The following is a 14,378-nucleotide window of genomic DNA, read 5'->3' as shown; positions in this document are numbered from 1 at the left end:
CCCAAATTCAACCTGAAAGGGGGCTGAAAAATCGTCGAAGGTTGACACTTCAAAGCGGGAGAGATTAAAGCTCTGCCATATTCATGAAGCGGGTACGCGAGAATACTGAAGTGATTTAAAGATTGATGCTATTGAAGTAAAATAAAACAGGGAACCACTGTATGTATTGTAGCACACATGCTGCGTGGTCTGCGTGTGCAACGGTCGGTTACGCATTATGCAGTGTACAACATCTCTTGTGTTGCATAGTGCAACAATGAGTGTGGTACTTCCTTGTTAGTTCTGAAAGAGGCGGATCTCAAGGAAAATACTACATTCAGATGTAAGTAAGCTTATGGATATAATAGGAAGAATAATAAATAAAAGAGTGATAATGATAATGAATAATGATAACGGGCGAGAGCGTATTAAGAAACAAGAGGTAGTAATTGTGGGGTGAAGTGGGGTCGTTATAAGTCAGTTGTGCGTATGTGATTGCGGTATAAGACCTGCTACAATAATATGCTCAAAGTGTGAGTTGGTTGATTGATTGGGAATAGAGACATGCATGCTTATAAGAAAAAATAAGAGAAATAGAAAACAGATTTAGTGTACTCGGACTACTTTGGCGCCTAACGCAGCACTCCGGTTGCTTTTGGCAACGACCGGCTGCTGCTGCTGCTGCTGCTGCTGCTGCTGTTGTTGTTGTTTGTCAATTGAAGCTTTCCGACTATTACTGATGAATGCAGACGGCACAGACTGCCTTCGCGACGACTTGATATCGGAAGTGCTAATTGAATGTGGCGATTCCGGCTGAAGCTTCTTGGATTCGCTTTGTATCTTGCTACTGCCGACAGATACGGGTCGCTTCTTGCTGTTATGACCGTCCTGGTATGCGAATCGAAGCAAACGTCCCGGCCGCCGTCCATCTTTATCCTCGCTAGTGGCCCCAGTTTCTTGCGGTTCTCGGGTCGAAGCGTGCCGACGGCCTGTTGTGCTGATCCCCATCATTAACCGTGCCGTTCGTGATTCACCTGGTGGACACTTGCGTCGGAACATGGAGAGTCGTTTCGTGGGCGGCTCTTCATCCTCTACTTTGCGTCCACCGTATGACAACAGCACCTTAGGACGCGCAGCGGCTGTTGATCGTTTTTTCGCAGACGAAGATGGCGATGTAGGCGAGGACTTGTTGCTTTTGTTGGATACGTTGCTTCCTGTGGACGACGATGGCGACTCGTTTTCGTTTTTGGTTTTATTACTGTTTGGCTTTTTCGGGAGTTTCTTTTTGTTTTCCGAGCTGGTTGTTTTCTTTTTGTAAAGTAGCAAACTGCTGCTTTGCGATGATGGCGTCGTGTTGCTTCGAACCAATGGTTTCCGTATAGGCTTGTTATCGGAACCCGGCGGTGGGAGTTGTGAGTGTGGCGTTTCTTTGGGCAATCGCACTGATTTAGCTCTCCGGAGCTTCTTTTCCGTCGAGGTAGCTTTGGGCGGTGGCGGCAGCGTCATGGCTTTGAACATCGGCAGCCGTGAGCCTTGGCCCCAGTGTGCGTCCGATATCGATTGCCGTTTTCGAACTACGTTAAGCACCTTCTCTTGTGCCGATGCTGTTGCGGCTTCCTCTTGAGAAAGCTTGAATGCGCGAAGCGGTAATCGGCAGCGACGAATATCGGATACGATTGGCCGGTGCTTTTGTTGTTGACGTATCGCTTGAGTGTCCGCAGTTGCTGCAGATCCAGCAGCAGACGCTGCATCATCTGCTGCATCGGGCGAATCTCGCTGAAGAGACGGTGTCTTTGATGGAGGGTTATCGGCGGCAGCATCGTTCATGCCCGTGTCATCTGTTGCAGTTGTTGCAGAAGCAGCAGCAACAGTAGCAGCGATAGGTGATGCAGAAAGTGGTTGTTGCTGCTCGGTAGCCTGTTTATTGTTGGTGACATCCGAAAGGCCAATATCAATGTCATGCAGCGTTTCCAGGGCCCGCAGTTTTTGAAGCGCCGTAACCATCGCTGCATCGTCGTCCATGTTTTCGTCCTCGTCGACAGACATCTTTTCGTTGTACATGTCTTCATGCGCCAGTAGTTCGTCTTCCCTTTCTTCTTCTTCTTCGGACATGGGCGTCGGCTCGCGCTCAACGCGGTTCGCAGGGAAGAGTGGCTCGGGATCGTAATCGCACAGGAACGGATGCTAAAAAAGGAAATCACCCGTTGTCAGTTTCTTTTTGTCAAACAATAGAAGAGGGGTTTCAAAGGACACACGTGTGAGTGTGCGCTTACGATCTTTACCTGAAGCAGACCAGAAGCCGAAGCTCTGCCCCGAGGGTCAGGACTGAGGCATTGATCCAGCAAATCTACCAGTCGAGAGGGAAGGTCGCTTGGATACGCTGGTTTGCCGTTGTCGAGGATACGTTGCTTTATCTGTCACCATGCTATTAATACCATGCCAACACATTGCCAGAGAGAAGAGAAGCATGTGGAAAGAGGAAGATGGTCGGGGGGGGGCGGAAGGGGGTGGGAGGGGAGGGGGAAAACCAATAAAAGTGATAGCGATGGCAAAACAAATATACCTCTTCTTCATTCAACTTTTCGTCTTCATAGGGCGCCTTGCCTCCATTCAAGATCTCAAGGATTACAATACCCAGGGCCCAGATGTCGATTTTTCGGTTTACGATTCTTTTCTGCACGAGTTCAGGTGACCAGAATAAAACAACGCCAGCTTCTTCCACATTGGAATCTGCAGCAGGAGTAATCGATACCACCCCAAAGTCACCTAATCGCAGCACCCAGACAACAAAACAAACACGTTAACATGCAAGAGTTACACACACTAACGCACATATCTGTTGGCGAGAGTTATTCCTTACCGATGACAATCTGGTTCGTTTCTTCTACCAGAAAAATATTGTCACACTTAATATCCCGATGGATGTATCCATGACCATGGATTTCTGCTAACCCAGATGCGATCTAGTACATAGCCACCATGTCGTTAGCTGTTATTTCAGAATGAGAGATGTCCCCCTTTCTAGGTATCCCAACACTTTTCTATAGTAGCAGTGGAAAAGAAGTGTTTACCGATTGGACTATATGAACAAGCTGGCCTATGGTCAGGTGGTGCTCAAACACATATTGTTGCAGTGACCCGCCTGTACAATACGGCATGATCAAGTAGACAAACTCGTTATGCAGGTAGACGCCTAGGAGTTTGAGGGTATTGGGGTGGTCGCATTTCGTCATTGTATAAATCTCGTTCTCCACCAGCTCTTTGGGCATGATAAAGAGATCAGGGTAAATGTCGGATTCCTCAACGAGGTATTTCTTTATAGCAACTCGGGTATAGGGCGCTTGTCGGCTTCTGCATCGGTAAACGCCACCTTGGGCGCTAAACCAGGTTGGCTCCTCATCCAAACCGTCAAAGTAAGCGCTAGGGTCGTCGTTGTATACTGGAACTCCGTTGACGTGTTGCATCAGAGAAAGCGTTTGAGAAATGAGGGAGACAGACAGAGAGAGAGAGAGAGAGAGCGAATATATGTGCACTATGTATGTCCAAAGCACAGCAACAAAAGAGAATAAAGGAGGAGTTTGGTGGGGGTGAGAGAAAAGTTTATACGGTTATTTTGTCGTTTGCGTTTTCTTCTTTGGAAATGAGAAAGAAAGAGAAACAAGAGAGAGGCAACAGCGGCCTCAAAGGTTTTGCTATACGAGCAAGTATGTATAAGTCCTGTGGAAGGAAGAAAAAAAAAAAAAGGGGGGGGGGGAAAGAGAAAACTGTCGCTTTTACCCCGAATCACACACAGGGAGCGCTTAGATGTCTCTGACTCCGATTCACACACTATTACAAGCACCTCACAGTTGCCAAATCGATTCTTTTCGCCTCTGCTGCGATCCACATTGAGCGCCACGGCTTGCTTTGTGAATGTCCTTTCGCGCCGCAAGGAGCAAATTGGTGCCACTTGTGGTTGCCATTTTCAAGCCTGCCTTCCAAATTCAAATTCGGCGTATGCAAGTGATAGTATTTCAATACTGACAGTAGCAGTACCAGGCTAGCAAAAAAGTGGCGTTGCCGTGTTGTCGTCTGCGTGTCCCCTGTTTCTCTCACTTCTCCCATCAAATTTCCGTCACGCGCTCTACCTATGTCACATATACAGCTTTATTGATCAACCGCCTCAGTAATACGTGGATTATGCATTCATTATACCACATGATCCGAATGGCTGACCGAGAATCTCCATATATTGCTTTATTGAAAGAGTGACGGAAGACACTACTTTGTTGCTACTATTGATGATAATGTTACGTTCTTCTCTGGCTACTCACTCAGATCGCCTTTTTTAAGTAAAAAACAGCCAAGAGTCTACACAGCAATATTGACTTTAATATCATACATCATAATCCAAACAATGTCGTCAAGCTTTGCTTACAGCTGCCTTTGACTTTAGCAAAGACAAATAGTACTATACTTCATCATATTATATCATTATTGACAAAGATGTTTAGCGGTCATTCATACCTCCTTAATGGCGTTGCGGTGGATTAATTCATACAGTATGTGTCTTGTAACCCGTGATTACCTTTTGGAAACACTTACACTTCTTTTCAATTCTCTTTTTAGAGCACGATTGTAACAGTAGCTTCCTGCACATATCACTTTTATGTGTGTTAAAAAATTGCTGCTGCTGCGTTAATGTCTCGGAATTGTGGCATCCTATATATCTGTTATCATATGCAAGGAAATCGTGCTGTTGCTGGTTGCCTTCTTTTTGGCTACTACGTAACTAATTATTTTTCAGGGGTGTACTGTATATGCTGGTAAGAATCTTAATTATTAGTGTCTCTGTTAATAATATGATAAAAACTACCCTCTAGGTCTCATGATTGAAGTTTGTTAGTTGGTCTAGGCCCACTTTGTATATGTGCATAGTCGGTCATTATGTACTTGATACAACGTAAGAACTCGTCTAACTACATGGTAAATCTCATACCACTGCGTATATGATGGTAAGAGGAACCAAGGTCCAATAATTCTAATTTTAAACAGTAGGACACCTGCAACATCTTATTTCATAGCATTCTGATGTCGCATATTTGATACATTTACATATGCAATAGATATAAATAAAGAGTGCTTGTAGTTTATTATAACATCAACGCTTTCATCTTTGACTAACTATAGATCAATCCTTATGTACATTCGTGAAAAATGAGGAAGAGATATCATGAAGGAAGTTATTTTATTATGCTATTGCTACTTCTTTTCGTCCCCCTCATTTCTAGAAACGTTTATACTTTTATGCGAGCCAGCGTTAGCAAACTTTGCTAGAGACTGACAACAGCAATATCATTAAGACTATGCGTCTATGACAGACCGAGAAATACTACCAGCAATAACTTCTGTAGCAATATGAAATGGTTACTGTCGAGGCCGCGAGAAGTATGCATTCTAGAGCCGCGTGTCATCGCATATATAGAGATAAGCGTAGTAGAACGATGAAAGTAAAAAAAAAGCTTATAAACTTGGCTTGCGTTTAAAGCTATCAAATGTATACTATGTATTGTACCACTTAAATAGACTGCAGAGGAAGTGGTTATACTTTGTAATTGGATTCAGGATATTTAAAACAATGGCTTGCACGCATTTGACAAAGTATTATTGTAATTCTCGTCCTACACTACGTGAAGGGATGGATTTGAAATTTTCACCGGTCATTTCACTGTCTCCAACTGTATGTACCTTAAAACTGCAAGCATATAAAACTTGACATACGTACATCGCCAGAGACAGACAATATGTATTGCTATCGCTTTGACGATCCTTAGTAAAATATCACCTATACTTTCTGTTGCGTGTACTCAAAAGTCATTTTTGTAAATACTGACGTCATTTTTTGTCTTAAGCAAATGAAAAAGAGATGTATTTTTGCCATTTTGAGACGCATTGCCGGACTTTTTTTCTTTTGCAGACCAAACTCTTGGCTCTTTTCTCCTTCTTCTTTTTAAACCAACTACTACACCATGCAACGTCTTTTCAACAACAACGCAAATAACGACTGTGATGGCTGGCGCGACAAACTGGTGGGCAAAGTACTCTTGAAGCCAAATGAAGAAACCACGCTTACAGCAGACAAGGTAATACATTTATTATACTAAGAGATTCACCAAAAATGATGGAAAAGATGGTTGCTAAAAAGTTGTTCATATATATATATATAATAACACAAATATAAAAGGTCGTCCGTGAGAACGAGCTTCCATCGCAACATAGAATCATTCCTCCCAACGGAGTTATCACAATGGACTTTCGGACTGATCGACTAAACGTAAATGTGGATGATAACCGTACAGTACGCTCTGTACACTACGGCTAATATCGGGATCACGAGGAGGACTTGAAGGGGGGAAAAAAAGTGTATGCAAAGTAGTAAATAAAATGTAAATGGTACAAAAAAAAATAGAAAGAGGGAGAGAGTGTGATATAGATGAGGATTATTCAAGAGACCATTCGCGACTGCGCTTCAACCATTTGTTGAGAAGAAGCGTAAAGTCTCGCAGGACAAAAGCACAGACGATTTTCTCCAGCGTCTCTGCACATGTTTGCAGTCTTGACAGTAGGAGTGCGTATGACAAAACCTTGTCCTGGGAAACTCGGCCAACGATCTCCGTGTATTGCATTCGCCAGGAATCTATTCATGTTTTCGGTGCCATAGTTAGAATCATTACAAATGAGAAAAACGACAAAAGAGGAATCCTTACCCAACACTTGTGCCGATGTAAATACTTGAATGAGTGCTTGAATGTATGTACTATGTTGATGCTCACTATTGCAGACATGTATTATAAGTGTCAGACTGGATACGAGTATTGAAGAGCGTGTCCCCCCCCTCCACATCATAAAAGAAACTTACGATGTCCGTGAACTTTCCAGCTTCATCCGTTCAACAGACTTGGAAAGCTTGTTACCCCAAGCAGCAATGGTCTAATATCGAAGCGCGGGAGTTAGCACAAAACTTGTGACATGGATCATATTCGTTTTCCCTTTTTACCTGTGAGGTTTTGTTGCTTGTTGACACAGTCGATGGATGGTGGTATGATGAAGAAGGTGATAGATTAAGTGTAGGGTTTGACAGAGTGGCGCCATCATTTGCCGCTGCCGCTTCTTCTAGAGTGTGATTGTCATGCCGTTTATCAAAAAGTTTCAACTTTCGAGCAAAACATTCCTTGATCTGTTCTAGAACTTGTTCTAACGTCGTCAATTCCTTGGTAACTTTTGAAAGTTGCTGCTGATCATTGTCTAACGCATTCATCCGTTCCAGTACAGGGATCAGCAATTCGCATGCGGCTAGCTTAGCATCCACTGCAGGTAGTCGGACGCTGGGTTGATGCCTTTCGTGTTTTTCAGTTGGAGAAAAGAAAGATGAGCAAGATGGATAGATAGAAAGAACATGTAAGTATATTCTCTTATGCTTCTTTCTCTCCGCCAACTCTATGCTGTATAAGCTCACCATAATTGTTTTGGTACATAAAGCTTGTCGGTAAGATAACCGCCATCCACAAGACATCGTAATATCCGTTGAGTTAGCGGTAGATCGTTTACACCAGCCTTTGGCTCTGGATCACTTAAAAACACGGCTGGGTCGATTTTCGGCTGTTCCATGAACTGTGTTCGTTCCTTGGGAGATAAAGCCAGCGACGGCACGGATGCAGAAAACAACGAGGTATTCGGACGAGATTGCAGATCAAAGGAGGACCAGCCATTTCGACTGCTTGTTTGAGACGAAGGGGAGGAGATGGTGGTTGGCGATGAGGAGGAGGCGACGGAGTGGCGTGAAGCGGCACTGGCATTGCTAGCACTGCGAGTGCGTGTTGAGCTTGCCCTGCTAGTAGGAGGATTATTACTTTGTAAGTTGAGGGGAGGGAGACTTGGCTCATGCTTCTTTTTACTAGTTCTTTGGGAATGATTGCTGCTTTGCTGTTGCTGCCCTGGCCGTCGTGCGGAAAATGTATGTGCTCGCCAAAAGGAGGATAATCCCTGGCCATTATTGTTGGAAGAAGAGGATGACGCAGGGACCAGGGGTGGTGACGATGAGGATGCTGATGCGGATGATGATGTCGTAGATGATGAGGATTTGCTGCGCTCTACTGGTAGAGTCACCGCTGACATGTCGTTGCGGCTGTTTCTGCTGCTGGTGCTGTCTTTTTTGGCGTGCTTAGGGATGCTTTGTTTTCTAGGTGGAGGTACAATCGAGGGTGCTGCTGCATCTGTTTCGACTGCTTCGTTGGACTTTTCCAAAACCTTCACCAGCGTATCCATTACATCGTCCATACTCGTTGCTGCTTCTTCAAGCAATGGATCCACTGAAAGGTAGTATTTGTTGTTGCTGCTCAAGCGCTTGTTGCTGCTGATAATGTTGTCGCTCGTGTCGTCAGATAGAGCAGTGATAGTCGCAGCATTTTTCTTGATAGGAGTAGGCTTACTGAGCACCGAGTATCGAGAAGCAGTCGTGTTCATTAACAAATCACTCGCACCCACCGATCCAAAACCAAAATAGTCTTCATCATTGGGCGTTGCTGACAACTCGGGCAGTGGTAAGCTTGGTGGGGGTAATTGTTCGTTGCCTTGTTTGTCCATTGAATCAGATGAGTGGCGTTTGGTTCTGTCTGCTAATTAACGTCAAAAAAAAAAGTTAAAATACACCGGTACTCGATAGTTTATGCAGACAATTTTTCTTTAATTATACCATTCTGTAGCCACATTCGCGGGGACCGATTAAATGGTGCGATAGGTGTGCTTCTTGATGGTTTGGGTCCTGTAGATGATGATGACGATAAATCGTGCATAGACGCATTCTCTTTGCCGTACTTTGCATGAGATCCCTTCTTTGCGAATAATGATGTAAACAGCGATGATCCGCTGGCTTTTGAGGAGTCAACCGTGTAAGCAGATGCCGCATCGTCATTGTCGTCGTGAGTCATGGATGTAGGTCGGGATTTCGCTTTGCGTTTATTCATGGGCAAGCGCCAAGACGAGGAAGAAGATGGAGATAAGGTATCGGTCACTGCACGCATATCTTTGACAACAATGCTTTCTGGTTGATTCCGTTCTGCAGTGATGATGGTAGGGTTGGTAGTAGTAGTAGTAGTAGTAGTAGTAGTAGTAGTATTAGTAGTGTTGGCGGTTGTAGAGTCGATGGAAGGGGACAGAGTTCGTATACGTTCGGTGTAAGAGTCGCACTAGGTAGAGAAGAAAGAGAGGTTATCAGAAGAAAAAGGAAGAAGACGTATTTCATCATTATTATAGTCGTAGTAATCATCACTGTGATCGTCATTCAGGTTTTTCTTTTATTCCTCGATCGCCCCTCCGTTCTCTTTTTCTTTGCAAAAGTGAATTCCTCCCCCTTCTTGGGTCACTCCACACTCTCTTCTTCCTTCTCTTTCCTAAAGGCTTCTCCCAAACCCCACGTCGGGAATACAACCATGCTATTGTATTACATTCTTCCCCTTGGAAATTATGCAGTGCATTAACTTTTCTCGCACACAAAGAGAAGAAACCACCACCAGCACCATCTTTCAAAATAGAAAGGAGGTGAAGGGGTTGAAGGAGGTCTTTTCAGGATAAGTGATAATGATGAAGATGATTGAATAATGATACTTACAATCTTTTGTAATCGAAGACGATCGTTGCGGAGCGGATCTGTTGCCAAGACATCTTGCAACAAGGCAACAGCTTCTTCGTACGCTCGAACAGCGCCTCGGAAATCATTTGCTGAATCGAGTAGCACGGCTGCATTAGCCTTCTCCAGTGCTGTTTCAATTTGAGTTTTCTGAATTGTTTCATCGTCATCGTCGTCGTCGTCGGCTTCCTTGATGCTTTTTTGTCGAGTATGTCCCGTAAGCTTGGGCATACTTTTGTTGGCGTGGCGATATCCACCGAAAAAGTTACGTTTTTTATCCCTGGTTTGCATTCGTCAACGGAGGGAGAATGGTGTGGGGGGGGGAAGAGAAGAGAACGAAAATAAGTGAATGAAGGAATGAAAAGAAAAGCGAGGAGGAAATAGGAGGTAAGTCGATCGAGATCCCTTTTGTTTTGAGTATTGATAGTTATACAGTCCGTGTGTATGAATTTAAAAGGTTGTGAAAAGGTCGCTGTTCTCGGCCATGCAAATAGTTATTGATTCGGTGATGAAAAGCATAACTACATGATATGCGAAATAGAGCAAGTTTGCAATCAGGGCTCATTGAGTCTTTTTGTGCATTGCCTCCCGAGATCAATTACTTACGCTAAAGACAACAACGAAATTAAGACATACACGCGCACGCACACATACATACACACACACAACAGGCAGGTATAGGTAGATAGATGGTTATGAAATAAAAAACACAGAGAGAGAGAGAGAGAAGAACAAGTGTAGTGGTTTGTCTCTCGCTCGGTTTTCCCTAGGTTTCCAAACTCGGAGAGCTGCAGGGTTGAGCGGTCGATACATTTTTTAATTTTACGGTTGTGGCACCATAGCTCTTTCCGGACCTACTAGGCGCATGCCGTGAGCCTATGAGATGGCAGGATTGGATATTGCTGCAGAAAAAGCAAGAATAGGCTTGACCGATGTCTAATAAGCATGCGCCAATGGCAATGCTTACGCGCACATACACACGCAAACAAGAGAAGAAAGAGAGCAAGAAGCTATCGATCAAGAAATATAGCTCCAAATTCTGCTTCCCCGGTGCGATCGTCGCAGAAACTTCATTTTAAGGTTTTGGGTTTTTTTTTATAGAAATTCATAGCTTACATCATAAAACACTTTGCTTTATCGATTACCGATGCTTCCCCACCAGCACTCGTTTTGCTTTCCGCTCATTTATGAATTAATATGAGAAATTGACCTTTCAGCATAAAAATAGGAATTATTGTTTATTTTTAACCTTTTTGGAAATGAATACAATTTAATCAGGATTTTTAATCGATGTGGCAAGTAGAAAAGAAAGAGAATCCCTCGACAAAATGGGAGCTGAAGAAGCGGCGTTATCAAAAGGCGCCCAAAGCACACCTATTACATGTTTGTTTGCTGACGTTGCTGACGTTGGTCGGTAGCACAATTGGGCTAACAAAAAGAACGTGGCAAAAGCACGCGCCGCGGCGGATTTTGTCTTGCCACGATCGACCTGTACCTGAGTGAAATCTTCGATGGCCAAGTCCACGACAGAGTTCCTGAGCTTTGCTGAGTTGGTGAGTTGGGATTGCCCCAAAAGACCCGCTCATGTGATAGCAGCACTTGAAAAGGATATACGCTTTCCAAACAATAACGGACGATGATCGGAAGTACAATTATCCAGCAAAGCGCGAGTGACCGAGGGAGGGCAATGGGGGGGGTGCCAAAAAGAGGACAGATGCCATATATGGGTGGTATTATTATTTATAACAAACGGCAGTGGAAGCGGTGGTCGTAAATAAGAATTTCAATAATTTCATCTCTTTACTTTTGACAACCGGGCCGAGAAATACATACAAGCGTTCGTGTGTGGATTAAAATAAAAAAGAAACTGCTCAAAGTTCAATTTGACCAGTGTGTCACAAAATCTGTCGATCAATTCCTTTTTCTGAGCCATGTCCCGACGTCAAGAGCAAGGCCCTTCTCAGTAGCAAGCGGTAAACACGACCACATAACTGAAGGGATTGGAGAAGGGTGTGTTTGATGGAAGTCTTACGCGCGAAAGTATACGATTACACATCATCTTTAATTTGCTGCCACGAGATCAAGTCCCTAGAGGTAACATGGGCAGCGGAAATTAAGCAAGAGCTGCATATTCCGTGGACCTTTTTGTTCGTGACGATAAGCCAGTAAGCTGCAGTGTAACTTGACGGTCCCCCAGTCATTGCGTATGCAATCGTCATCACCGCCAACAAAAAAAGAGAGTAGATGTGTGTGTGTGGGTTTTCGCATGAGACGCAAGGGCGAAACATGATGAAAATTCGTCTATCGCGCCCAACCTTGGTAGAGACCCACTCTGGGTGACCTGTTTCAACTGGGTAGCGTGGATGCTCCTACTACAGCTACTTTTTCTTTACCACTGCAAGCATCCTACATAGCAGCTGTCTGAGCACCAACAGTCGCTAACCTTACAAGCTGTCAATAATAATAAACGTTCTCCCCGCCCTTTCTCGCTCTACCATTTCAGTCGAATAAAGCCGCCACACACAGAGAGGAAGGGAGGGTCATTGAGAGCGGATAAAAAGGTATCGAACACTGAGTCCATTTTGCAGTTTGTCGCTAACAACTCGTGTAGAATAGCCGTATTGGCTTTTGACGAGTTTCTTTTTTGGACTCATTCCCGGGGTAAGCATGAAGTTGCCCATTTTTTCTCTTTTTTTTTTTTCGTTTCGGGCAAATCACTGAATTCCATGACTTTTGGATCAAATTGATTTACAGCGGCGAATTGCCCGTGGTTCCTTTTCACTTTCGCGCGAAAGAAGGCTTGGGCTATTTCCCACCTTGGTAGGACAGGAACTCAACCACTCCACTGATTGGCTAATCACATCAAAGTACCGGGATCGCGGATCGGCAACAAACACGTAATCATGTCGATGATGGCCATTGTTGTTGTCACCAAATCCATAAACAGCGAACTAAAGAGCTAAGTGTTACCTAAGGGAAAAAAAAAGGGGGGGTGTGTGTGGACGATGATGAGGGTGGAGCAGAGGGACCTAGAGCTAGCGAGAGCGCGCAGGAAAGGGCTGCTGCTGCTGCTGCTGCTGCTACTGCTAAAGAGGTATGTGGTGCATTCACACATACTTTACACCGTAATAACCACACATATCATTCACACTCACACAGGTAGTGTTTAGCGGAGGCTAAAGGGAAAGGGGGGGGGAGGGGGAGGATGAAAAGTAATAGAACAAGTTTGGATTACCGAACAGGGAAATTAAAACAAAAATTTTTGGAGTTGCCTTATAATAAAAAGGGACACTTTTTTTGCCGCCTTTTTTCGAACTTCTTTTTGCTCTTGTCTCTTTACCTCTTCTTCTTCTTCTACTTCTTCTGCGTCTATTGTTCCATACATCCTGTGCATCAAATCACCCCACCTTGCCGTCTGCCTGTCTGCCTGCTCATTAAACACCACCAGTCCCTCCTTACTGACAGACACACAAGCAGCCCTTGCGTACACACGCCACTCGCACGCACACACATCCTCGGCACAATACAGAAAGGAATACGAGCCAACAACACTACAACGCGTGCTGTACCCCCATTTCAACAACAACAACAACAGCAACAACAGCAACAGCAATAAGCCCCATTGCTGCCATCAGCCAATTGCTCGTTCATTCTGTCAACACTCTCTTTTTTTTTGCGCTCGAACCCTCCTCTTTTGTACAAAGCAGAACGCAAAAAAAAAAAGTTTAAATAATGTATACCAACTATCCCTCGGAGACGCCCTACTATTCTCAGCCTGCGTCTGCTGCAGGTGGTCAGATCCCGGTCATGACCTGGAACCCACCTCAGCAACCTCAAGTTGTGTCGTCACCACCAAACCCTCCTCCTCAGCATCATCATCATCATCAACAGCATCACCACCATCACCAACAGCAGCAGCAGCAGCATCGCGTGCGAAGCTCAGCTCAATTGGAGAAGTCTGGTGTTGCACCTCCACAGCAACAGCAACAACAGCAACAGCAGCAGCAGCACTTTGATAACGCCATGGTTACTCCGCGACCTCATTCATTTCCTGTAATGCCCGCCGAAACACCGATCATGGCTCAACAGCAGCAGCAGCAGCAGCCAAAGTTAACAACTTCATTTTGGGAAGACGAAGGCACCATCTGTTATCAAGTAGATGCTAGAGGCTATTGTGTGGCTCGACGCCAAGGTACTATCTTGCCCAAATAACGCCCCCCCCTCCTCTTCCCCCGGGCACCAAATACCATCTATCTTTTCTTGTTACTTATCATTATGTTTTTCTTACAATGTAGACAACGATATGGTGAACGGTACCAAGCTTTTGAACGTCGTGGGCATGTCCCGTGGCAAGCGTGATGGTATTCTCAAGAACGAACGGGGCCGCGTCGTCGTCAAGGTCGGTGCTATGCACTTGAAAGGTGTTTGGTAAGTCTCGTCGTCTCAAGGCCCTCCCGCCCCCCCCCCTCTATCCGACGTACCTTCTTGATAATAATTAACAAAAACAATCATCAATCAATTAGGATAACAATTTCGCGTGCAAAAGCCCTGGCCGCTCAATACAATATCTCTGATTTGTTACATCCCTTGTTCACCGATGACCCTGCCGTCTTTTTCTACGCAGCTCCTCCGCCACCTCCACCGATGCTTTCGATGCCACCCGGATACTACTATCCTCATTCACATTTTGCTCCACCTCCACCGCCACCACCCTACCTTCGCCATCACCATCATG

The 14,378-nt window shown here is 44.7% G+C and overlaps 7 protein-coding genes across 7 annotated transcripts; 3 read left to right on the top strand and 4 right to left on the bottom strand.

Annotated features, from left to right (window-relative positions):
- Positions 1 to 326: 326 nt before the first annotated feature.
- On the bottom strand, positions 327 to 2,196 carry BDB00DRAFT_127664 (uncharacterized protein). Its single transcript, XM_053116177.1, has one exon. The coding sequence runs from the start codon at positions 2,089 to 2,091 to the stop codon at positions 586 to 588; it is 1,506 nt and encodes a 501-aa protein (XP_052973592.1). The 5' UTR covers positions 2,092 to 2,196; the 3' UTR covers positions 327 to 585.
- On the bottom strand, positions 2,119 to 3,137 carry BDB00DRAFT_737040 (kinase-like domain-containing protein; the record flags this gene model as incomplete). The annotated part of the gene is made up of 5 exons (XM_053118402.1): positions 2,119 to 2,163; positions 2,262 to 2,393; positions 2,543 to 2,745; positions 2,840 to 2,942; positions 3,051 to 3,137. Coding segments are annotated over 5 exons (570 nt in total), but the record flags the coding sequence as incomplete, so codon positions are not given.
- Positions 3,138 to 5,987: 2,850 nt separating this feature from the next.
- On the top strand, positions 5,988 to 6,340 carry BDB00DRAFT_878646 (uncharacterized protein; the record flags this gene model as incomplete). The annotated part of the gene is made up of 2 exons (XM_053127760.1): positions 5,988 to 6,101; positions 6,203 to 6,340. The coding sequence occupies 2 exons, from the start codon at positions 5,988 to 5,990 to the stop codon at positions 6,338 to 6,340; spliced, it is 252 nt and encodes an 83-aa protein (XP_052973590.1).
- Positions 6,341 to 7,470: 1,130 nt separating this feature from the next.
- On the bottom strand, positions 7,471 to 9,038 carry BDB00DRAFT_792730 (uncharacterized protein; the record flags this gene model as incomplete). The annotated part of the gene is made up of 2 exons (XM_053121148.1): positions 7,471 to 8,633; positions 8,711 to 9,038. The coding sequence occupies 2 exons, from the start codon at positions 9,036 to 9,038 to the stop codon at positions 7,471 to 7,473; spliced, it is 1,491 nt and encodes a 496-aa protein (XP_052973589.1).
- Positions 9,039 to 9,228: 190 nt separating this feature from the next.
- On the bottom strand, positions 9,229 to 10,408 carry BDB00DRAFT_127578 (uncharacterized protein). The gene is made up of 3 exons (XM_053116176.1): positions 10,298 to 10,408; positions 9,626 to 9,923; positions 9,229 to 9,536 (listed from the first exon to the last, which is right to left on the bottom strand). Coding segments are annotated over exons 1-3 (387 nt in total). The 5' UTR covers positions 10,300 to 10,408; the 3' UTR covers positions 9,229 to 9,449.
- Positions 10,409 to 12,947: 2,539 nt separating this feature from the next.
- BDB00DRAFT_942995 (uncharacterized protein) lies at positions 12,948 to 14,075 on the top strand (the record flags this gene model as incomplete). The annotated part of the gene is made up of 3 exons (XM_053129422.1): positions 12,948 to 13,480; positions 13,622 to 13,835; positions 13,939 to 14,075. Coding segments are annotated over 2 exons (571 nt in total), but the record flags the coding sequence as incomplete, so codon positions are not given.
- BDB00DRAFT_738735 (transcription regulator HTH, apses-type DNA-binding domain-containing protein) lies at positions 13,742 to 14,257 on the top strand (the record flags this gene model as incomplete). Its single annotated transcript, XM_053118429.1, has 3 exons — positions 13,742 to 13,835; positions 13,939 to 14,071; positions 14,167 to 14,257. Coding segments are annotated over 3 exons (318 nt in total), but the record flags the coding sequence as incomplete, so codon positions are not given.
- Between the last annotated feature and the right edge of the window lie 121 nt (positions 14,258 to 14,378).

Source organism: Zychaea mexicana (genome assembly GCF_025766255.1).
Source record: "Zychaea mexicana strain RSA 1403 chromosome Unknown BDB00scaffold_143, whole genome shotgun sequence".
Lineage (NCBI taxonomy): Eukaryota > Fungi > Mucoromycota > Mucoromycetes > Mucorales > Lichtheimiaceae > Zychaea > Zychaea mexicana.
Note: the sequence above shows the minus strand (reverse complement) of the source record. Positions and strands in the feature narration are given on the sequence as shown.

Bases quoted from the DNA above. Each gene is read 5' to 3' on its own strand.
- BDB00DRAFT_127664 (XM_053116177.1), bottom strand. From the start codon at position 2,091: ATGTCCGAAGAAGAAGAAGAAAGGGAAGACGAACTACTGGCGCATGAA.
- BDB00DRAFT_127578 (XM_053116176.1), bottom strand. The intron at 9,537-9,625 runs GTAAGTATCATT...CTATTTTGAAAG, and splicing joins GTCTTCGATTACAAAAGATT to ATGGTGCTGGTGGTGGTTTC.